We start from the raw sequence: 22,604 nt of genomic DNA, 5'->3' as shown, positions 1-22,604 counted from the left end.
CTAGGAGGTGAGGCATTCCCCCCAGGAGAGGCCCCTGTGACTTCCCCATCCCGCCTGGGCTGTGTGAGCCCATTGGGCAGTGACCCAGCACCTGCAGGGACTGGAGGGGCAGTGAGGTGAGCGAGTGTGTGTGTGTGTGTGTGGGGGTGACCAAGGGGAATGGGGTTTGGACCCGGCAAAGTCTGGGATGGGGGTGGGGGGGCAGAATGGGAGCTCTGGGGGAGGCAAGGAGGCCCACCTCTAGGGGAGCTGGCATCAGATGGAGGCGCTGATGCTGCTACGTGTGTGAGGGGTGGGTGTAGTGGGGGCGCCCCGAGCGGGGCGCTAAGGAGGTCCCTGGGGGTCCTGGGGGCAACTGGGCTATGAGGGTCCAGGGAGTCCTGTAGGGGGTAGGGCAGCAATGGGGGGGTGCGAGTCCTGAACAGGCTGGGAGATGAAACTGGGGGGCGGGGAGCTGATGTGGAGTTCAGCTTCCAGGGGCTGAGAGGCGCTGTGAGATCAGGATTTGGGGCCCAGAGAGGGGTGGTGGGCTGAGCCCCGCACCGAGGGCGACGTTCGGGTCGCGGAGGCGCGCGGGGAGGGGGTGGAGGGAGGTCGGCGGCGAGTGCCCTGCGGCTCAGAGGAATACGGCGGGGGCGGGGCGGGGGCGGGGCCGGCCCCGGGGGCGTGGGCGGGGCGGGGGCGGGGCGTGGGCAGGGCCGGCGCTGGGTAGAGGCGGGGCGGGGCGCAGGGGGAGCGCACCCTAGTCCCCGCCGGAGCCCAGCCGGGCGGCCGCGCCTCCTTGCCGTCTCCGCCCGGAGCCCGGCGCCGCCGCCTCGCCACCTCGCCACCACCGCCGGCCCCGCCGTGACGCCCTGCAAGCGCCCCCGGCCCGGGCCGCGGCTCCCAGGTAACTAGGGGCGCGAGGCGGGGAGGTGGGGCCCAGAAGCCCTTCCTATTCGGAGGCAGAGGGCGGGGAGCTCTGGGACCCGCTCCCCCAAAGTCAACCCAGGCCCTAGAAACTTCCCCTGAGCTCCCCCTCTGCAGAGGGCCCGGGTTCGTCCTGATCTCACCCCGACCCCACATACACCCATCCGAGTAGCCCAGACCCTCTGCTCCCTGCCCCCAGGTCTGCTGTCCCCCAGGGGCATAACCCAGGCCAGGCCGCCCCCACTTTCTGCACCCCACTTTCCTGCTCTCTCAGCTCCCCCAAATCCCAGGACACTTTTCTCTACCCCCCTTGCCCCCACACTGACCACCCCCACCTCCCCTGCCCCCACTGCCCACCTTCACCTGTCCCCACTGCCCACCTACAACTTAAACTCTTGGCCAGCTGTCTGCTGTCCTTGAACCTTTCTCCCCTGGCCCTAGGGGTTCCTGTCCACCTCCCCCAGGACCGCCAAGGCCCTGCTTCCAGTCCAATGCTTTCTGTCACTGCAGAGGGACAGGGGTGGAGTCTGGGCAACTGGGTGATGTGAGCAGAGCAGGGCCTCCATGCAGCCATTCTTGTCCCCCCACCAGGGGTGGGTCCCAGAGCTGTGCCCCCTCCTGGCCAGCCGCTTGCCTCTCTGTGCCTGGAAGCTGGCTACTCCCAGCCCTTCCCTCCCGGCAGGACAGCGGGGCTGGTCATGACCTCACCCAGCCACCCTGCTGGAGGGGTGGGGAGAGGCTCCCAGCCAGGCCTGGCCAGTGTCAGCAGCGTTTCCTCCCCCAGGCAGCGTTGAACCAGCTGTGGGTCTGGTGCCCTGCTGCTTCCCCAGGAACAACAGTTTGCTGGCCATGACCATGGGCACTGGGGAAGCCCTGGGGTCCAGGGAGGTGGGGCCCCTCACACCCTGGAAGTTACACCTGTGGACGGTGAGCGGATCCGGCCAGGGGGTAGCGGGCGACAGGACGAGGACAAGTCCTGGAGAGAAGCCTGCTTTCGGTTCCCAGATATCCAGCTCCCACTCCACACTAGGCACCATCCTAGCTAGGTGCTGGGATGGAGCTGTTAACCAGACAGAACAAGGCATCAGGGAGCAGACATTCGAGGGCGTTCTAGGAGCCTGAGCCGTCAAGGAGCCAATGAGCTGTTGAAGGAACAAGAAAATCCTTCCATGATGTGCGTAGTGTGGACAGTGAAACCGGATGTTGTGACAGAGGCTGACTGGCGGGGCTCCTGTGGCCAGGGTGGTCAGGGAAGGCCTCTCGAAGAGGCGACCTTTGAGTTGAGACCTGAATGAAGTGGCAGAATGAACTTGGGACCATCTGAGGGAACAGTGTTGTAGGCAGGGAACAGCAGCAGTGTTCTGCGTGGGCAGGAGTTAGGCAGGTTGAGAAAGAAAAAAGGCCAGGGCCCTGGCCGGTTTGGTTCAGTGGATAGAGCATCGGCCTGCGGACTGAAGGGTCCCAGGTTCAATTCCGGTCAAGGGCACATGCGGGGTTGCAGGCTCCATCCCCAGTAGGAGGGCGTGCAGGAGGCAGCGATCAGTGATCCTCTCTCATCGTTGATGTTTCTATCTTTCCCTCTCCCTTCCTTTCTCCTCTCTCTTCCTCTCTGAAATCAATAAAAATTAAAAAGAAGGAGAAAGGCCAGCGCAGGGGGAGGCAAGGGTGGGGTGGGCGGGGACCAGGGGAGAGCAGAGCGGCTGGCTGGTGTGGAAACAACATCACTTTTCTAACTTAAGGGCCAGGAGACAGGACTGTTCAGATGTCCCCCATGGTTCCTCTGCCCATCTGGGTGTTCGATCTCTTTGCCACCCACCTTTGGATGAGGCCTGCAGTGTTTTAGATAGTGGTTCCTTGTGGGAATTTGCAGGGGGGGGGGGGAGGGGGCGGAGGGAGGCAGAAGGGGGACTCCTCCTGGATCCGATATAAATCACACTCTGGGAGAGAGGGCCAGACCTGGTGCTGGTGAGAATCCTGCCCACGGGGTCTCTGTGGCGGGGTGGAGAGAGTGAGACAACCGGGAGCCAGGTGTCCAGGTAGGGATGTCCCCAAGCCCTGATAAGATCCCATCTCTCACGGGTGGGAAGCCCAGCCAGGCAGGCAGCACCGCTGCTCTGTCATTGGTTGCCAACAGCAGGCGTAGCGTTTGTTCTGGAGCCAAAGCCTCCGGGCAGAATCCAGGTGCTCAGAGGGGGTGCTTAGGGAGGCTGCCCCATGGGGCAGCTGGGCAGGGGAGCCCCAGCCCTCCCTCTGCTGGGCACCACAGAGTCCCCCTGCCCCCTCCCACAGGACACCTGCCCTTTCCTGGGGAGAGGGCCGGCTCAGCCCTGCTCTCTGTGAAGGGGGGCAGGGTTGGTGCTGTCTCAGGTGGGACGGGACATGGGGGCCCTTGTCCCCCCTGCAGTGGTGAGGGGGCTGCTGGTCACCCTGCCTAGCCTCTCTGGGTGCTCAGAACAGACCTTCTCTGCTGCAGGCTGGTGAGAGGCTGAGCCGGTGGGGGCTCAGGAGACAAGGGGAAGTGGCCCCAGACAGCAGTTCCTGGCCTGCACAGCTCACCTGGGGCCATTTCTCCAGCTTAACACCACGCATTCCCTCTGGGGCCCGGCTGCTTCCAGGCCCCCCACTGCCCCACCTGATCCCATCGCCTGAAAATCTGTGGTCCGTCTGTTGGCTCTCCCCCCTCCCTCCCTCCCCAATCCCCTTTGCTGTACTTGCCCTTGCCCTTTGCCACCCAGGCTTCCCATGGAAGGTTGCTCGTCTGCTGGTATTTCTGTGGGTCTGGTTCTAGGGTCAGGTGTGGGCCTATGGACAGACACGGCAGGGGTGCTCCTGGGAGCGTGGCAACCCAGTCACTGAGCGGATGCCGCTGGGAAGGTAGCTGGTGGCGCCAGGAAGGAGAGGCCCACCCTGGGCAGGTGGGTGATGGGTGGTGATGGTGGTTCCGCAGCCTTCGGCTGGGCGGCAGCTCTTGAAATGAAAACGGCCCTGATTTCCGAGGCAGAAGCTCTGGTTCCAAAGTGGGCGGGCAGGAGCCTGGTGGATTTATTTTCTCATTTAAAGCAGGTGGGTTTGCCCTGGCTGGTTCTGCTCAGTGGATAGAGCATCGGCCCTCAGATTGAAGGGTCCCGGGTTCAATTCCGGTCAAGGGCATGTACCTGAGTTGCAGGCTTGATCCCAGCCCGGAGTGCGTGCGGGAGGCAACCAATTGGTGTGTCTTTCTCACATCGATGTTTCTCTCTGTCTCTCCTCCAATCTCTAAAAATCAATGGGAAAATATCCTCATGTGAGGATTAACAACAACAAAAAAAGTAGGTGATGTATCCTCGGTTTTTTTTTTACTAACGGGGAAACTGAGGCACAGAGATGTGACGTGGCTTGCCCAAGCTACCCATCCAGCTGGATTCAGGCTCCTGGCTGTGCCCCCCTGCGGGCTGCCGTGAGGGAACCCCGGGGCTGGTGTTCCCTTGTCGTGTGCTCTGGAAGGGGCCTTCCATGCTGTGGCCCCACAGCCGGGGCCAGCCTGCTGTCATCTTGGAGGGGACTCTGTGGAGCTGTTCCTTGCTTGGGGGGTGGGGGGAGACAAGGCAGCCCCCGGGCAGGCCGTGGAGACCCATCTCTGACTGACGGAGCCCAGGTGAGGCAGGGCTGTTGGGGGCCAGTGCCAGGGAGCGGGCCCCAGACCAGACTTTACAGGATGAAGCAGACCACTTGGGCCTCCCACTTGGGAGGGTCTTGGATCCGGGGGCCAGGAGAGAGGGAGTGACCTGGCAGGGAGGCGCTGAGGTGGGGCTGAGGAGGCTGCCAGTGTGCGGGTAAGAGGGTAAGATCGGGGAGCGTCACCCTCGTTGCCAGCCTTGTTTGCGTGTGCCCAGGGGGGCCGTCCCATCTGTTCCCTTGTTAGGGACTTAACAGACAGGCTTCCAGGAGATTAATTAATGCCAAGCTGCTGGCACATCCAGCAGCATGCCTGCCCCAGGCTCTGTCCTGGCAGCACAGATGCCCCGCTGACTCCAGAAATGCTGCTCCTTCCCACCAGCGGTCCTGGAAACATGGGGGGCATGTGGCTGGCACAGCCCTGGCCCTGAGTCTGGACGGCAGGAAGGGCTGAGGTCGTGGCGAGCAGCCAGAGGTGGTTGCAGGACATTCCACCCTGGGCCTGGCCCCATCACCCACCCCGAAACTTCTCATTTGTCCCTGGCTGTGCCCCGGGCTTGCTGGGTGACCGCAGCCATGCCGCTTAGCCTCTCTGAGCAACTTTATTTTCCCGTCTGTAAAATGGGTGTTGAACTGGGTCATCCCTGAGGACACCCCCACCCCATGGCTGAGTCTGAGTTATCTGTTCATTATCTGATTCGGAGTGGCCCCTGCTGGCACTCCCATTGCCCGCCCCATTATCGACTTCCCCTGGGCACCCCTCACTGTCATCCTGGCGGTGTCCTCTGCCCCAGGCCCAAGTGACGGCTAGTTCTCCTGCCCGTGCTCCTGGGGCACTGCATGTCGCGGCCAGACCCCGAGCTTCCCAGCAGCACGGCCAGGGCGAGGCAGCAGCTCTACAATGGCCACCTCCAGCAGGCCCAGCACATTCCTCAGGCTTATCTGGGGGCCCGCCCGCTGGACTCTGCCCTCCCACCCAGGGAGCAACACCCAGAGGAGCTGCTGAAGAGTTCCAAGGGCTGGGGCAGGGCTCAGTGGGCTGGAGGTGCCCATTCTCAGCTTCCTGCCTGGGGCTGGAGAGAACCAGGTATAGGAGGGCCGGGGGAGCGGGATGGGGAGGTGGGATCTGCTGAGACCGGCCCGGCAAATTGTTCTTAACCTCAGGGAACGTGGGGTTCACTCAGACCCCAGACTCTGTGCCGTCTTCTGGGGAACCCCCACCCCCATCTCTGGAAAGGTGCCCGTGGGCCTCCCGCGCACGAAGGGGGCAAGTTGCCCTCCGCGTCCGCCCCAAAGTTGTAACAGGAGATTGGGCGGGACAGCAGCGCCCGGCCACCGGCCCCGCCTCCAGTGCGGCCCCAGCACGGCCCTGCCAGGAAGGGGTTAACCGCTAGCCCCAGCCTCGAGGGAGGGGCCTGGGCTGGACCATTTCCTCGCTGCCGCCTCCACCTTGGTTTTCCTGAATGGTTCTGCCGTCCAGGGGTGGGGAGGGAAGGGAAGGAAGAAGGGCGGGTGAAGGGGGGGGGGCGGGAAGGGAGGGAGGAGTGTGGGAAGAGGAAGGAAAAAAGAGCGAGACAGCCAGGGAAGAGAAAGATGTCACTGCCTAAGCTCCCTGTCATTTTCGCTTCCAGCCGGCGCCGGGCGCAGGAGCTGCTGGAACAATGCTGAGGCGGGCGAGGTGAGGAGCGGCCGGCTCTCACCGCGAGGAAGCGTCGAAGGAGTGTCTCGAACAGGTGATCGGAGGAGCCGGAAACCGAGGCCGCCACCTGGGCGGGCATCCCTCCCCTCTCCTCGGCCAGGCCCTGCCCCCCAGAGAAGGTGGGGAAACCATGGCGACCAATTTCAACGACATCGTCAAGCAAGGCTACGTGAAGATGAAGAGCAGGAAGCTCGGGGTGAGCCCCCCTCCTAGGGCCCTGCCGAGGGACGGGCGCCCCAGGGGTGCGGAGGACTTGCTCTGGAGCCTGGCGGGTTGGGGGTCCACAGCCCGGCATCGTGCATTTGCCTCCAGGCTTCTGGCCAGTGGGCTGCCTGGCATGGGTGCCTGGGCCCGGCCCTGCCTGCGGCAGCCCCCGCCCCAGCAGGATGGCTGGCATCCCAGCGGCTGGGCCAGTGGTGGCAGCCGATGGGCCGATGTGCCGGCAGCTCCTGGCTATTGTTGAAGTTGTCGCCAGGGCAGCGGCCGGGGGGGCCGGCAGCGCTGGAAATGCCGGGCTGCGTGCGCTGAGACCAGCTTCCCGTCCCCTCTCCTCCCCTCCCGGCCGCCTCCCTGCCTCTCCCCTCCCCTCTCCTGGCCTCTTTTCTTTTAAGTGCCTCCCCGGCCGCTGCTTCCCATGGCTGTCTGTGTGTGGGTATTTATTTACGGGTCTTCGGTTGTTGCTCTCACCGTGAAAGAAGTGTTTGAAAAGGACGGCGGCTGGTTGTGGGGGTGCGCGTTGGTGTGAGGGGTGCGGAGGCTGATGTTCGTGTGGTTTGTGAATGAGAACTTGGGGCCCGTGGCTCCGAGTTGCTCGCCTGTGCTCGGTGTTTGGCCCCAAGCTGGGGCTTGGAGGGCCCGTGGAGATGAAGCCCCGGGCCCCTGGGTGTGCACCCTCTCCCGCGCCCTGCCGCGGAGACCCTCAGAGGGCATGGGCAGGGACCGCAGGGACCAACTTCATGATCGTGGTGCGGCTGTCCAGGAATTGCCCCTCTTCCTCTGAGACCCCACGCCCACCCCCCAGTGAGGGGTCTGGCAGCTGCCCTTCCCAGTAGGATGGAAACCCTGGTGACAGGTGTTTTACCTGGGCCTCTGGTCCCTCCCTTCTTCCCTGCCCATGGCCTTGATGGGGTGGGGGTGGGATCAGACTGCTCCAGCTTCCTGGCCCGGCCTGAGTGGGGTGGGGGAGGAGCAGGGCTTCAAACCAGCTCCCCTGTCTGGGTCCTGGACCGAGCAGCGCTGGCCTTGGAGAGGGGATCCCCCTCCTGCCTGAGGGCCCGTGGGGGTATGTCTGTCTCTCCAGCAGCTGAGCTGGTGGGGGTTTGCAGCCTTATTGGAATTCGGGTTTGTGTCCCATCCTGGGCCCCAGCCCAGGAGCCTGGGCTCCGTGGCTCTCAGCCACTGCCTCTGCCCTGAGAGAGGGCTGGCGCCCACTTGGAGCACAGAACGCAGAGAGAGACTGAGGCTGAGGTGGGAAGGCCGAGTGGGTAGGGGCCCAGTTTCTAGTGTGGCTCCTCCTCCCTGTGGGCCCAGACCTAGCAGGTCCCAGGCACTAGCTGGGCTGGGGCGCCTTCAGGATAAAGCCCATGTGGAGGGCAAGCCACTGGGCAGGCAGCCACGGGGTTTAGTGTCGGACCTGTGCTGGTAGACTGGGACCCTCCAAGGTGGGCACAGCCAGGGGAAGGGGGGTTGGGAGCTGGGACATGGCGAGGCCCAATCTGGGGTCTCCCCCCTCAGCGATTTGAGCTTCTCTATGCAGACTGATATGAGGGACTGCAGTCACCCCTCAGGACAGCCATTATGGTCTCAGCTCAGAGGTGAGGGGGAGGGGCTGGAAGAGATCAGGCGCCCCCTCCCTGCCTGGGCCTTCCTCCAGGCTGAGCGCTGCAGTCTTTCTGAAGTACTGATCAAAGACCTGTGAGAAGTGGGGAAGGAGGGCTCTTGAGCGCAGTGGCTCCCTGGGGCTGTGTGTGTGTGTGTGTGTGTGTGTGTGTGTGTGTGTCTCCCTGTAACCAGGCAACCAGGGTGCTCAGGCCCCCCAGGCCTTTTGCCCCTGACGCTGCAGGCTGCACGGAGCCCAACCTGGCAGGGCATATCTGGGTCATGCATCCATCCATCCATTCATTCAGGGTCCCGTCATATGGCCATTCAGAGCTCTGTTAACGAGGCTACCAGGATGTGCGTGAGGATTGAGAATAAAACAGTGTTTGTCCACAGGAGGCCGGCTGTGGTTTAGGAAGATAGGCCAGGGGCTGAGCCAGGACCATGGGATGGGGGCTGCCTAGGCCCCCTGTACCCTGGGACTCTGCCCGCCAAAGGCCTGGTGCCTGTGTGGCAGAGCAGGGCTGGGGAGGGGGCGGGGCTTGGGGCTATGGCCCGGAGGCGCCCTCTCCTACTCTGCCCTGCTCTGCCCCTCAGCCTCCCTGCTGTTTGCCAGTGAGAGACCAGAGATTTCTGGGGAGTGGGTCTGCAGGCTGCTGGAGTGCCCACTGAAAGAGGAGGGGCATTCCAGCCAGACCCTGGGCCGTAAGAGAGCCCGAGCCAGGAAGGAGGGGCCATGGAAGAGGCGCAGCGGGCAGGTGGCGAGGGCCACCCCTCACGTTGCCCTGTAGCCCTGGAGAGTGGTCTGCCCCTCCCTGGCTCTTCGGCCCTGGGCACAGGGTCACTGGCAGTATTTGGACAAGGAGGGACCCTTGATGGGGCAGGCACTGTGCTCCGGGTCACCCCAGGTTCCTGGCTCTGTCCCTTTACCTTGAGAGCCGCCGGTTTCCCAGCTGGCACAGGCAGCTGTCCCTGCCCCCTCCACCCAGGGCTGGTTAGAGAATGAAGAGTGTGAGTGGAAGCTCCTGGAGTCGAGGGGGTGTTGCCCGGCACCGAGAACAAGGGCTGTGAAGGGCTGTGACGTGCAGGCTGGCGGTGGAAGCGGCTGGTCCCTGCGCCGGGCGCACCGCTGCTGTGGCTGGTGCTGCGGGAGCCCGGGCAGCGCTTGGTGTGCGTGGGCTCCGAGTTCTGGCCCTGGGTCTGGACAGCCTGTTACAGCCTGACTACCGTTTATCAGCTGTTACTTTACTTTTTGGTGCCTCAGTTTCCTTATCTACAAAGTGGAGATAATAGAACCGGCCTCAGGAGTGACCCCGAATAGCTGTGTAGAGTGCGAATACCAAAACGTGCCAATAAGAGGCGCTCCGTAAACACACGTCGGTCCTTCCGTCACAGGATGGTCTCCTGACTCTTCCTCTCCCTCGGTATCTGCGGGAGACTGGTTCCAGGGCCCCCGCAGGTACCGAAATCCACGGATGCCCAAGGCCCTCACATCCCATGGCCGAGTACAGTGCCTCCAGGCGGGCCTCTGCACCAGATTCCCAACCACAGATACATATGCTGTATGTTTATTGGAAAAAAAAAATCCACGTGTAAGTGGACCCCGTGCTACAAACCTGTGGTTCAAAGGTCAACTGTTCACTGCGAGCCGAGCTCACAGTAAACCGAGTGCACCTGCGGACCAGCCTTTCCGAGCAGCCAAGAAATCATTGCCTTTCAATGAGGGGGGGACAGGACACACTCTCCCTATGACTGTCCTGCTGGTGTCAGCTGTCCCAGGCTTTCTCCTGGGCTGGGGCCTCCCGGACGGCTGGGCGGCACTGCCCCCTGCGGCAGGCAGGGTCACTGCAGGGCCATGTTGGGAACGAAAGCCTGAGCCCTGGTCCTTGTCGTCTTGCCCCTCAGATCTACCGCAGGTGCTGGCTGGTGTTCCGGAAGTCCTCCAGCAAGGGGCCCCAGCGGCTGGAGAAGTACCCGGATGAGAAGTCCGTGTGCCTCCGAGGCTGCCCCAAGGTGAGGGGCCTGGGCCCTAGCGCCCCTAACCTGTAAGCAGTGGGTCCAAGAGCACCCGCCTGGGGGTGGCAGAACAGTGGGGGTGCGGGAGAGGGGCTCCAACCTGGCTGAGTCCTTTGTGGATGCTACTCCAGGTGACCGAGATCAGTAATGTCAAGTGCGTCACACGGCTCCCGAAGGAGACTAAGAGGCAGGCGGTGGCCATCATCTTCACCGACGACTCGGCCCGTACCTTCACCTGCGATTCAGGTGAGGAGCTGGGGCCGCAGACCTCGCTCCAGCCTCCACGGGGCCGGCCGTGCTTAGTGGACCAGTTGGAGAAGGCAGGGCAGGGCTGGCTCTGGCTGGTATGAGGGTTGGGGTGCCTTTGAGTGAGCAGGCCCCCAGGATGAGGGGGAGACAGGCCAAATTCACTGGCCTTGCCTCCCTGCCTCACAGGGCGGGCTAACTCAGGCCGAGTAGATGGGGTGGGCTCCGGGGACCCTGAGCCTGCAGTTCACAAGGTACCATTTCTCCAGAGCTGGAGGCGGAGGAGTGGTACAAGACCCTGTCTGTGGAGTGTCTGGGGTCGCGGCTCAACGACATCAGTCTGGGAGAGCCGGACCTCCTGGCCCCAGGGGTGCAGTGTGAGCAGACAGGTGAGGCCTGGTGGTGGGGAGGAGGGGACAGGAGGCCTCCCCGGGAAGCTCGGCCCATTCATCCTCTCCCCTCCAGATCGCTTCAATGTCTTCCTGTTACCCTGCCCAAACCTGGACGTGTATGGCGAGTGCAAGCTGCAGATCACCCACGAGAACATCTACCTCTGGGACATACACAACCCCCGCGTGAAGCTCGTCTCGTGGCCCCTCTGCTCACTGCGCCGCTATGGCCGGGACACCACACGCTTTACCTTCGAGGCTGGCCGGTAGGACCCTCTTACCTCCCAACCCTGTCTCCCCACAGTCATGACCGTTGCCACCATTCACTCCAGGTCAGGCACTGTGCTGGGAGCTGAAGTTATTTATTGGTGTAACAACCCCAAAGGGAACATAATATTCCCATTTTACAGATGAACTAATTGAGGCTCACAGCCGGCAGGTCAAGTGCGAGTTTACCAAAATCAAACTCTTTGGGCTCAAATCAAATGCTGGCACTGACACCAGCCCCGGGGTTGTGGACCTGAGCCTGTTTCCTCGTCTGTCACCTAGGAGACAAGAAAGTACCTAACTCCATGGGATTGTGGAGAGGATGGGTTCACAGCGTGAACTCGGAGCCAGCGTGCCTAGGCTTGAATTCTGTGTAATCCTCTGTGTAACCTTGAAGTTACTTACCGTCTGTATGCTTGTTTCCTCACTGCAAAATGGTTTGAGAAAACCCCTAGAAATGAGGAAACTAACGGTGTACAGAGCAGAGGGGAGAAAATGAATGGGCTCATTCCTGTAGAGCATTTAGACCACCACCAGGCGCATCGAAACCGCTCAGAATGTTCGAGCCGCGGGTCAGACCCCAGGGTGACAGCCTGCCTGTTTCCCAGAGGGCCCGGGGTACTGGAGAGCCCAACCAAGCACGTGTGGGTGCCAGGGGGTCCCCACCACCTTGCCTTCCATGCCACTGTGTCCCCAGGATGTGTGACGCTGGGGAAGGGCTCTACACCTTCCAGACGCAGGAAGGGGAACAGATTTACCAGCGGGTCCACAGTGCCACCCTGGCCATCGCCGAGCAGCACAAGCGGGTCCTGCTAGAAATGGAGAAGAATGTGAGGGTGAGGCAGTGGGCGTCTCGGCCTAGGGTAGGGGGGAGGCTGGTAGGCGGGCAGGCTGAGCACCTGGAGTGTGCCAGGGGGTCTCCTCTTAGCGTGCCCACAGGAGAGGCAGGCAGGGTCTTGGGCTGGCTGCTTGGAGGCAAGCCACTGCCCCCAGGGCTAATGCGAGGGACCCCCTTTTCTGGCCCCCAGCTGCTGAACAAGGGCACGGAACATTACTCCTACCCCTGCACGCCCACGACCATGCTGCCCCGCAGTGCCTACTGGCACCACATCACGGGCTCCCAGAACATCGCCGAGGCCTCCAGCTATGGTGGTGAGTCCCTGCAGCGCCCCTTGGCCACCTGCCGCGAGCCTCTGTGGGAGGCGAGGCCTTCTGGGCAGGGACCTTCCCACCTGGACCCGAGTCCTGAGCCTGCCTCTGTGTCCACAGGTGAGGGGCATGGGGCAGCCCAGGCCAGCTCGGAAACGGACCTCCTCGACAGATTCATCCTGCTAAAGCCAAAGCCCAGCCAGGGGGACAGCAGCGAGGCCAGGACCCCCGCCCAGTGACAGCCGGGCTGGCGTGCACCCATGACTGCGGGGCTGCCCGCTGCGCGCTGAGGACAGCCTCAGGGGGCTACTGGCCACGCGCCTGGAGAAAGGGAGCCGCTGTCCCTTCCTTGCCCCCACGGGGGAGGCTGGACCGAGGCAGAGGGCTGGCCACACTGCCTGAGCATGTGTGAGGGGCTGGAGCTACCGTGGGACTATTTACTGTTGATGATTTTAATATATACGGCTTATGACATATCCTGTATTAACGAGATTTCCCCGTCCCTCCCTGCCACCACATACAGTTTTGAATCCCATGACCGGGCCACCAAGGCTGGCTCTGAATGTCCTCCGTGGCACAGCCCTCCCGCTGCCAGGACTCGCCTGAGCTGCCAGGGCCGGAGGCAGACAATCAGAACTCAAGGCCGGTGCTGTCGGCAGGCTTCTCCCGGGGGCCAAGGGCTAAGACAGCAAGTGGCTTCTCAGTTCCTCTGGGCCCAGTGGCACCGGAAGGATCCGGACTCATGCGGTGCCACCTGCTGACATCTGGTTGACACCTCAGGTGAAAAGCTGGTTTGAAAAAGAACATTTCTGCCCAGGCTCCTCCCTGCTTTGTAGGCTGAGAAGATCCCTGTGGGCAGGAGTGCTGGTGACCTCAGCCGGGGAGGCGGCCAGGCCAGGAGGGAGGGCCAGCAGGACTGCAGTGGGGAGCTGCCCTGCGGCCCCCTCTCACTGACCTGGGCCGGCAGTGCCCCTGCGGAGAGGAGAGGCCCCTCTCTGGTCTGGCCACCCTCCGGCCAGAAAGGACTCAGAAACCAGCCCTTCCACTTCCTCCCCACATGGTGCTGAGGCTCCCTGCTGAGATGCAATTAAAGCAATTGACTTTCTAGTGCTGGTATTTATTGACTACTGGGCAGAAGGGCTATCTTTCTATCCACATCAAACCTTCGGTTATGTGTGTTGTTTCTTTTTTTTTAAAAAAAATACTTCGGGTTCTGCTTTGTGGGAACAGACCTTGTTACCCTGATGTAAATAACCACTGTCCAAGTCGTGGCAGGAGGCCCCTCCAGCAGAGCCCTGGAGCCAAGGGGGTGGCCACAGCCAGCTCAGCTCTGAACGGAGCAGGGAGCGACCACCAGAGGCATAGGCCTGCAGGAGAGCCCGCTGAGGCCTTGGAGGGGGGAGCTGCTGGCTCAGCGAGCAGCACGATGACGCATGAAGGAGATTATGTTGTGCTCTTTATTGCCAAAAATAAAAACTCTACTGTTAATAAATATCCCTTCCTTTCTGCACTGTATCTGCGGTTTTCTCCCATGCCTCCCGCCAGGCTGCCTAATTAACTGCTTTGGGTATGTTCCTCCCAACAGGACTAAGGGGTCAAAGCCAGACCTTCATTGAGGCCCTTTCCCACCCCACCCTCTCCCTTCCCCTTCCCTCCCCACCCCAAACTAATTAAGCAGATCACTGGCAGCGAAGTCATAACTGATGGGTAGAGAATGAAATACAGGGTTTATTGTGGGGTGGGGTGGGGTGGGGAGGAGCAGCCAGGGTCTAAAGACACTTGGGAATTTGAGGGAAGTGTAGGCTGACCATGGGCAGGGAGGGGCTGGGTTTGTAGGCGGCCTGAATGAGACTTTGAACACTCAATCCTAACAGCGGAAACTAAGGTACAACTGTGAAATGCTAATTTTCACACAGAAAGGAAGTCAAGAGCTGAAATGACCAGAAGAGGAGGGTCGAACGCAGTGGTTTTCAACAGGGAAGCAGTACAACCTCTACAAGCAGACCAGGGGGAGGGAGGTCTGGGTCCTGGGGAGACTCGCCATCAGCAGGCAGGGCCAGGATGCTGCATGCTCAGTGAAGGACTGTCCTGCCTCAAATACCAGGGGCACCCCCGTAATCGACCTGGGACCAAGCAAGGCTGGGAGGGGCACCTTCCCCTCTGCTACCTCCAGTTGGTGCTGATGGCTTGCCAAGAAGTTAAGTACAGCTGTCGGGACTTCAGGGGCGAGGAGGGCCTCAGGAGACCTGCACACAGCTGCTGCTCGGATCCTTTTCCGCTCAGGCGGATGAGCTGCGGCTAATTTATGGTGAGGACGTCACTCTGGATCTCGTGGCTCAGCTGGGTCTGCAAATCACTCAGCTTCTTCTTCAACCCAGAGAGGGCTGAGAGGACGATGGTTTCAGGGCGCAGAGAGCCACAGGACTCCACGTTGTAGTAAAACCTGAGAGGCGCCCAAGGGGCTGGTGAGCCTGAGCTTGGCCAGGGCCATCCCTTTCCCTCCTGAGTCTTGCTTAGCTCCTTTCCCACCAGGAACTCAACCTTGCCCCAGGGTTGACCTCCATCCTCTTACAAACAGTGCTTTTTACAGGACCTCAAAGAGGCTACAGTCACCTCACAAAGATCCTGTGAAACCCCCCAAACACCTCTGTATGGACGTGTCCCGCACTGAGAAAGTGGAAAATGAACAAGCGGGTTGCACGGGCCAGCGTCTGTTCCTCCCTAGAAGGCTGGTCAGTTTCTGGCCCTGATCTGACCCCATCTTTGGATGCTGCAAACCAGAACAGGAAGCGCTTGCATAACCGGAGGCCCCTCTTTTTCAGTGACTACAGGGGGACGCACCCATCTTGGGTTCAGCCGTCTTCAGCCCCTCTTCAGCTTTCTGGAAGCCGGGACATGAGGGAAAGGGCCACGGAGCTCAGGGCCTGCACCAAACTACGTTCCTACACATCTCACCATCGTGCTGGCCCAGGCGCTTACCTCTCCGGCTTGCCGTTGGGGTCGTACGGAGCCTGGGACTCATCTTCATCCAGCTCTGAGTACTCGCTCTTTGGCCTGAGGTCAAACACAGGTCAGCACCCGGTTGTTACTGCTGCTTCCAGGCACCTGTGCCTGTAGTGAGTCTGCCCATCTGGGTCACTAGGAGCCATGGACGTGGACTAGGAGCCATGTCCACCCTACCCCACCCCCTCTAACCGCCCGCCTTCATCCCCAGCGGGAACCTACCACTCCTCTGGCTTGGGGTACACCGTGTGCCTCAGGGCATTGTCGGGGTCATATTCAAAAGCCACCCCTGCAGTCGGGTTCCACTTGGCATGTTCCTTGCCAAAGCCCTTCTTGGCGTAGGCGCGGAGTCTCAGCTCCTGGCCCTTTCGCAGCTTGACGATGAGGATGTCTGTGGAGAGAGGTGAGAGTTGGTGCGGGGGCCACAGAGGCAAGGTCCCCCCACATCAACCTGGAGTGCCCCTGAGGGCCACACACATCTGGAAAAACAGACCAAAGGCCAGCTGAGGTGACCAGGCAGCATGAGGCTGTCTGGTCTCTGCCAACCAACAGGTCGAGTAGCCATCTGCACACTCACGCCAGCCCCTTACCGTCCTGGTCCACGTAGTCATTGGGGTCATTATCTCGGTTCCGGGATGTCACCTGCCGGAGCCCAAACAGAGACATTTATTAGCCGCTCATCTCCCGGTCTCTTCTGGCAAGTACCTCCCAGTACTTCCAGATCGCAACCTGCCAACCAGGGGCAGGATGCCCACGAGTGAGGACAGGAGTGCCTACTAGGACCAATCTGTGCTGGTGCCTGTGCTCCAACCCCTGCTTCACGGCTTTGTGACAGTCCTCTGTCAAAACAGTACCGTGCCCTTTTGTTTATTTATTTTAAAATTGATCTGAGAGGGAGAGAGAGAATCATTGATTGGCTGCCTCCTGCATGCCCCCTACTGGGGATCGAGCCCAGGCATGTGTCCTTGACTGGTATTGAACCCAGGACCCTTCAGTCCACAGGCCGACACTCTATCCACTGAGTCAAACCAGCTAAGGCTATACCACGGCCTTTTAAGGGGGCCTGGGCGACAGAGGACACACAGCACCAACAATGTCCGCCCACCCCAGGAGCCCAGAATGAGCATGTCCAGGCATCAGGGGTAACACAGGGCAAGGTGGTGCCTTCGGCGAATCCCCCCCCAGTCCGGCCCACGCAGAAGAAGAGCAAAAGGCCTGGGCAGGGCTGTCCTCAGACACTGACTGGAATGACCCGGGGGCTATTGGAGATGAGGTCTCGAGACGTGACGTGACGAGTCTGGTCTTCGTTGCACCGCACATCGAGAGTGAACTCCACCGAGCACTCGGGGCAGAACTCCTCGCACGTGCAGTCCTGAGGCAGGGAGAGAGCAGGCTGAGTGTGGGGAGGGCGGATCCTGAGCTCCCTGCTTGCGATCCCCAGTTCCTACTGCTTCGTCTAGAAAAGGGCTGACCAGTCTCCAGACCCTTGGGAGCTGTCAATCTGGTAACCTTCTCCACCGCAGGCACTTCCCAGGTTAGAGACAACCGTGTGTGCCGGACGTTCCTTCCACACCCGCCAGCTGCCGGGCTGCCTCTGGGACACGCACTGTCCACATCTAAGCCTGGCCCTGGGCGTGTCCTTCCCAGAGAACGGCAGCGTCCTCTAGCTCAGCCTCCATGGACTAGCTCGGGAATAGAGTCATTTAAAATAAAGGCAACTGGGAAGAAGTACCTTTCAAATTCTAGGCTACTGACCTTTTCTTAAAACAAAAAAACTTTACATACATATATACATGTATATATACACACACACATATACACGCATACATGTGTAAAATAAAGCAAATGTAGCAAAATATTAACAATTGGCAACAAAGGTCAAAAGTAGTTGGAAATTTATCATTCTGCTTCTTCAACTTTTCTACAGATTTTCAGAAAAGCAAAAAAAAAAAAAAAAAGGACCATTCCATCTTTCAGTAAATGTAATACTAGAGAAAATTTAATAGTCCAGCCCAGTGATGGCGAACCTAGGACACGCGAACTCATTTTTTTGGTTGATTTTTCTTTGTTAAATGGCATTTAAATATATAAAATAAATATCAAAAATGTCTTTGTTTTACTATGGTTGCAAATATCAAAAAATTTCTATATGTGACACGGCACCAGAGTTAAGTTAGGGTTTTTCAAAATGCTGACACGCCGAGCTCAAAAGGTTCGCCATCACTGGCCCAGCCGGTGTGGCTCAGTTGGTGAGCATCGATCCATGAACCAGGTCATAGTTCGATTCCCACTCAGAGCACGTGCCCGGGTTGTGGGCTTGATCCCCAGTAGGGCGCATGCAGGAGGCAGCTGATCAATGATTCTGATCGCTTCAATCTCTCTTCCTCTCTGAAATCGATAAAAATATATTAACAAATTAATGGAGGGCATGGCTAGGCCATAGGGCGTGCCTATCTTTATATGAGATATTGCCAAATGCCTCTTCAGCTGACATGCTGCACACCTGTCCCAGCAATATCTGATGCTTTATTTCTTAAAAACAAAAATCTGAAGATGTGAAGCAAATATGGCAAAATGTGACAAAATGAGAGCATAGTATCTGTTATATTAGCTGCACATTTTTCCTGAGTATTTCTTTTAAAGAATTTTATATACATATATACATTTGTATTCATAGGACATATCAAATTAGCCACCACAGAAATGACATGCCCTTGGGAATTAGCAGATGGGCCCAAAGCCACCAAAAGGGAATACTCTCAAGCTATTACCTAATGCAGTCCTGATGGGGGGATGCAGGTAACCCTATCCTGTCCCGTTCTCTCCCTGGAGGAAGGAGCCAGGTTTACTAGCATCACCTACTGGGTGAGTCACAAATCTGGCAGCCACCAGCACTCCGGTCTCTGGGTGCTGCTCTGTGGACAGGTCTCACTCCCTCTCCTGTCCTCCATCCTCCCCAACCTCCTGCTGACTCCCTTTAACCTCCTAGGCCCCCGTCACTGGGAAGAGATGCCCTGGAAAGCAGAGCCAGAACAGATCAGACTGAAAGGGACCAGCCCCCGCTGTGTACATGGGCATTCGAGTGTATCCCTGCCCTTGTGTGACTGATGCCTGTGGGTCTAATCAGCCCGAGGCCCATCAGAACCAAGGACCAAAGCCTGCCGTGGGCTCTAGACAACATCTCCACATTGTCTTTCTAAAAGCTAGAAGCGAGACGTCAGGAAAGTCCCTCTGAGAACGGAAGGCCCCGCCTCCCCGGCCACCCCATCCCCCAGCGTACCCGGGAGTACTGCAGCTTGTCCACAATGTCATCGCTGGTGAGGGGGATTAACCCTGGAAGACAGAAAAGCACTCTGAAGGCCAAGCAGCCAAGCCAAAAGGAGAGCCTAGAAGTCCCCTGGCAGCGAGGAGGCTTCCTCTCTGACACCAGACACAGCCCCCACCCTTCCACCTTCCCAAAGGGCACTCACCAAGCCTGTGAGCGATGAACTCGTCGTGAAGGACGGAGGAATTGGCGTCAATCTGAACCCAGTCAATGGCTAAAACGTGAAGGAAGCAGACACGCAGTTTAGCCTCCAAATTCACCTCAAGACTTACCAGCACAGCCGTGGGTCTCAAGATGCAGGAATCACCTGAGGCGTGTACGGAGCAGAGCCTGGGCCAGGCCGCCAGACCGATTCACTCAGCTCTGGGACAGGGTCCAGGAACCTGCATTTTAACCAGAACCACCCAAACGCCACGCACCACACCCCCCTTCCCTGCTCAGGAGGGGTTAATGCAGGGTCCCTGTACCACAGAGAAAAACAACGACCTAGTGAATGGTACAGGAGTGGGAACACGTTTCTTTGAGCTGAATATTCCTGTGAGAAGCACGTTATGTCTGCTACTCATGCCAACATGAACTCCAAGAACACAAACTATTTGGGTACTTAAATCCTAAGGAAAGCCTCAGAGGTAACACAGACATCTAGCCCATATCTCATTTTATGGTATAATGACCAGATTACCCTTTATCAATACTACTAGGGGCTCGGTGCACGAATTCGTGCATGGGTGGGGTCCCTCAGGGCAATGGGGACCGAGAGAGGTTGGCTAGCTGTGGGAGGTTGGCTGTGGGAGCGCACTGACCACCAGGGGGCAGCTCCTGTGTTGAGCGTCAGCCCCCTGGTGGTCAGTGTTGTCAAAGCGACTGGTCGACCAGTCACTTAGGCTTTTATATATATAGATAGATATTACTACTCAATCAACCAATGTTGACAGAATTCCTTCAATGGGCAAGGCATACTCAGTATAAAACCCAGTCCCCACCAGCAATGAGCTAGCAGGAGGGGAAGGACTGTATGCTCACACACATTTGATTGACTTAAGCACATTCATTCATTCATTCTCATCTGCATGTAAACAAATTCATAGAGCAAATGGCATTGGAGCCCACCTGTCAAATAAGAGGTATAAGCAACTGGAAATGGAGGTGGGAGGAGGCCCAGACACAGCCAAGCGCCACCTGCTTCGTTCCACGCTTCCTACTGCTTCCCTCCCTCAACCCACGTCAAACAAGGACAAGCCAATCTTTCCTGTCTCTGCCCTGGTACACCTGCACCTCCCTCTGCCATGCCCTTGCCCTCTCCAGTGAAGGTTAAAATCCTCTGAGCCTCCATGATACAGATACCATCACTCCCTCCTGTAGGGAGCGGCTATAGGGTCAAGCCTCGGACTGACCTGTGGCAGAGCCACATACAAGTCCCAGCTTGGAGGGCAGAGCCCTCCTGGCACAATTAAACTTGACCTCACAGTCCTCCCTTGTTCCTAGGTAGCTAATGGGCTGTGGAAGGTGCAGCAAGTGCTGCCAAAACAAGGCTTGAGGAACGAAATAGATTTGAAACTCGTGCAAACATGTTGACCACTCCCCTTGCTTTGCTTTGGGTGATCTGACTATAAAATAAAGCTTCGGCTTACAGGCCGTGTCACTGTTTCCTCATCCAGGCACAGTGATCCTACCTGGCCCCAACTGTATTCTCTTGTCTGTCTTCTTTAATCCTTCACCGCCCCTCCTCAGGTTCACCCTCCCTATAAGCTCCTCCCTAAAAAATTCTGCCCAGATTTCTCTTAAGGCCCTTGCCATACTGTGCCTTGTGTATATTTATGCGTGTCTTATCTCTACCTCAAGCTCTGAAAATCCCTTAGGGCAGGGTCTTCAGATACTTAACTTTTGTAATTCCTAGCTCTAGCCTGGAACATAGCAGGTTCTCACTTATTTGCGGAACTGAATTTGTGGGAAAGTGGCATTTAGATTTGGAACGTCAGGGCTGCACCATACAGTGCAACTCCCTCATTTTACTCCTGATGAAACTAGGGCCCAGAGACATCCTCCCATTTACCCATTTGGCCCGCTTATTTCCTTAGGAGCAGGCACACCTGCTGCAGCAGCTGACTTCCATTTCCTTTTCCTAAACTCTCTAAGCTGACGCTCAGAAAATATTGGTAGTATGTGTGCAAATTTGCAAGATACCTGGAGCATTGTGGCTGGAACCAGAGCGAAAACAGATCCTCCCTCCTCTAAGCCAACAGCACTGGAGCTCGGCTTCTGCCAGTACTGGTCCAAGGCTACCCTGCATTCATGTTGCCTGTGGGCTCATCTTTCCCCTGCACCTTCACTGTGGGCTCTATGAAGGCAAGAGCCCTGCACTATGCAGCTAGCTCTGCATTCCCAGCGCCCAGCCGCTGCCTGGCACTTATATGTTCCATAAATGCAGCTGAAGACACACATTCAGAAAAAGACACCTAGCAGCCCTGGTCGGCGTGGCTCTGTGGTTAGGGCGCCGGCCTGTGCACTGGAGGGTCTCAGGTTCGATTCCGGGTGAAGGGCACGTACCTCGGTTGCAGTTTCAATCCCTGGCCCTGGTTGGGCTGCGTCCGGGAGGCAACCAATAGATGTTTCTCTCTCTCTCTCTCTCTCCCTCCCTTCCACTCTCCCTAAAAATCACTGGAAAAAATATCCTCGGGTGAGGACTAACAACAACAAAAAAGCCATCTAGCAGCACTGAACACTCCTCAAACGTCAGGCACTTAATAGCGATGACCTTCCTTCATCCCTGCCATGGCAGGTACTACTAGCGTCCCACCGTTACGGAGAAATGGACCGCCCCGTTTCAAAACGTGCCCCGTCTCACAGACACAGTAAGTGAACACAGTATTCGAACCCCAGTTCGCAGACTCCTGCACCCACGCTCCTCACCAATGCAAACTGCGCGTGGACCCGAGTGTAAGCGGCCCCTGGGGGCCCGGGAGGTGGCCAGAGGCTCAGGGTCCGATCCGGCCTCCAGCATCGCTGCTTTCTCAGCGACACTCCCTCCCCCCTCCCCCAAACCAGGGCTGCAGGCAGAGGCCCCAGGGCGTGTGGTCTGGGGACCGCAGGGTGGGGGTGAGTCTGGGAAGCGGGGGTCGCTTACCTATTATGGGCACCTCGGCGATGAAGACCCTCCGGATAGAATTGGCCACCCTGAGGGATGAAAACAAGCGGCGTGAGGGCACCGCAGCCTCGACAACCCCCCCCCCCCCGCCCCCCGCCCCTCCCCCCGTTCCCAAAGCGAAAGCCATGGCACGGCGCAGGGGACCGGCAGGCTCGGCCCGTCCCCCTCCCACCCCGCACCCGGCTTCGGCCCCCGGCGCTCCGGAGGCCCCGCGGCTCCCCGCAGCAGCCTTACGCTAGGTCCGTATTCTCGATGATGAACTTGACATTCTCGTCGGTGAGCTCCGTGATCCGCACGGTGGGCTGGTTGGCATACGGCATCGCGCTCCGCCGCCCGGCGGGCCGCCGGCGTCAACCCTGCAGCGCGCCCCCGCACCGGAAGTCACAGGAAGGTGCCGGAAGTCGGTCAGCGCGGCCCCCACCGCTTCCTCGGAGACGCGCCCACAGCACCGCCTACTGCTCGGAGGCCGGGACTGCCCCGGGCTCGTGGTTTCTATCCCACCACCTGGTTTCAATGCACCAGTTGGTGATTTGCCAAATCTAGGATGGTGATTTGGCAAAGCACCCATACACCCTTGACTCAACAATAACGCTTCCAGGAATTCATCCTGCAGAAATGCTTGAAGTTTTAAGCAAAGATACATTTACAGGGATGATCACTGCAGCAGTTTGTAACATCAAAAAAGAAACAAAAGTAATTGTCCATTGAGAGGCCTGGTGAAATATACACACACAGGAATACTATGTCTTTTAAAAGAATGAAGTTGGTACATTTATGGAAAAACAAAAGTGTACTTTAGCCAACCAAACTTGAATGGTAGGTATATACCCTTTCCCTTCCCGCCCGCAGCCTGAGCTGACCAATATGAGTTAACCAGACTTGCAAAAGGAGCCCAGCCAGTGGAGGCCAAGAAAATTATTAAAGCTAGACTGGATCACTGAAATGGTGACAAGCGCAGCCAAAGGAGCTAACGGTGAGCGGAAA

General features: G+C 58.8%; 3 protein-coding genes across 6 annotated transcripts in view; 1 reads left to right on the top strand and 2 right to left on the bottom strand.

The window, feature by feature from the left end:
• NLRC5 (NLR family CARD domain containing 5) overlaps positions 1-22,604 on the bottom strand; it is a 940,085-nt gene that overhangs the window by 626,989 nt on the left and 290,492 nt on the right. The window lies entirely within an intron of this gene.
• DOK4 (docking protein 4) lies at positions 745-13,661 on the top strand. Of its 4 annotated transcripts, XM_081107027.1 has the most exons (9): positions 745-889; positions 6,195-6,458; positions 9,986-10,093; positions 10,228-10,342; positions 10,612-10,731; positions 10,808-10,997; positions 11,696-11,834; positions 12,027-12,150; positions 12,268-13,660. In XM_081107027.1, exons 2-9 carry the CDS (start codon positions 6,393-6,395, stop codon positions 12,384-12,386), a joined length of 981 nt encoding a protein of 326 aa, XP_080963153.1. In that variant the 5' UTR covers positions 745-889; positions 6,195-6,392; the 3' UTR covers positions 12,387-13,660. The 4 variants fall into 4 exon arrangements, with proteins under 4 accessions (XP_080963153.1, XP_080963152.1, XP_080963154.1 ...); XM_081107026.1 differs by lacking the exon at positions 745-889 and having other exon boundaries at positions 6,092-6,458; positions 12,268-13,661; XM_081107028.1 differs by lacking the exon at positions 745-889 and having other exon boundaries at positions 6,092-6,458; positions 11,696-11,828; positions 12,268-13,656.
• On the bottom strand, positions 13,849-22,008 carry POLR2C (RNA polymerase II subunit C). Its single transcript, XM_081107029.1, has 9 exons — positions 21,855-22,008; positions 21,600-21,649; positions 18,621-18,689; positions 18,431-18,483; positions 16,394-16,522; positions 15,741-15,792; positions 15,373-15,541; positions 15,127-15,201; positions 13,849-14,590 (listed from the first exon to the last, which is right to left on the bottom strand). The coding sequence occupies exons 1-9, from the start codon at positions 21,938-21,940 to the stop codon at positions 14,446-14,448; spliced, it is 828 nt and encodes a 275-aa protein (XP_080963155.1). The 5' UTR covers positions 21,941-22,008; the 3' UTR covers positions 13,849-14,445.

Source organism: Myotis nattereri (assembly GCF_964212035.1).
Source record: "Myotis nattereri genome assembly, chromosome: 15".
NCBI lineage: Eukaryota > Metazoa > Chordata > Mammalia > Chiroptera > Vespertilionidae > Myotis > Myotis nattereri.
The sequence above is the reverse complement of the archived record's forward strand: the minus strand, read 5'-3'. Positions and strand labels throughout refer to the sequence as shown.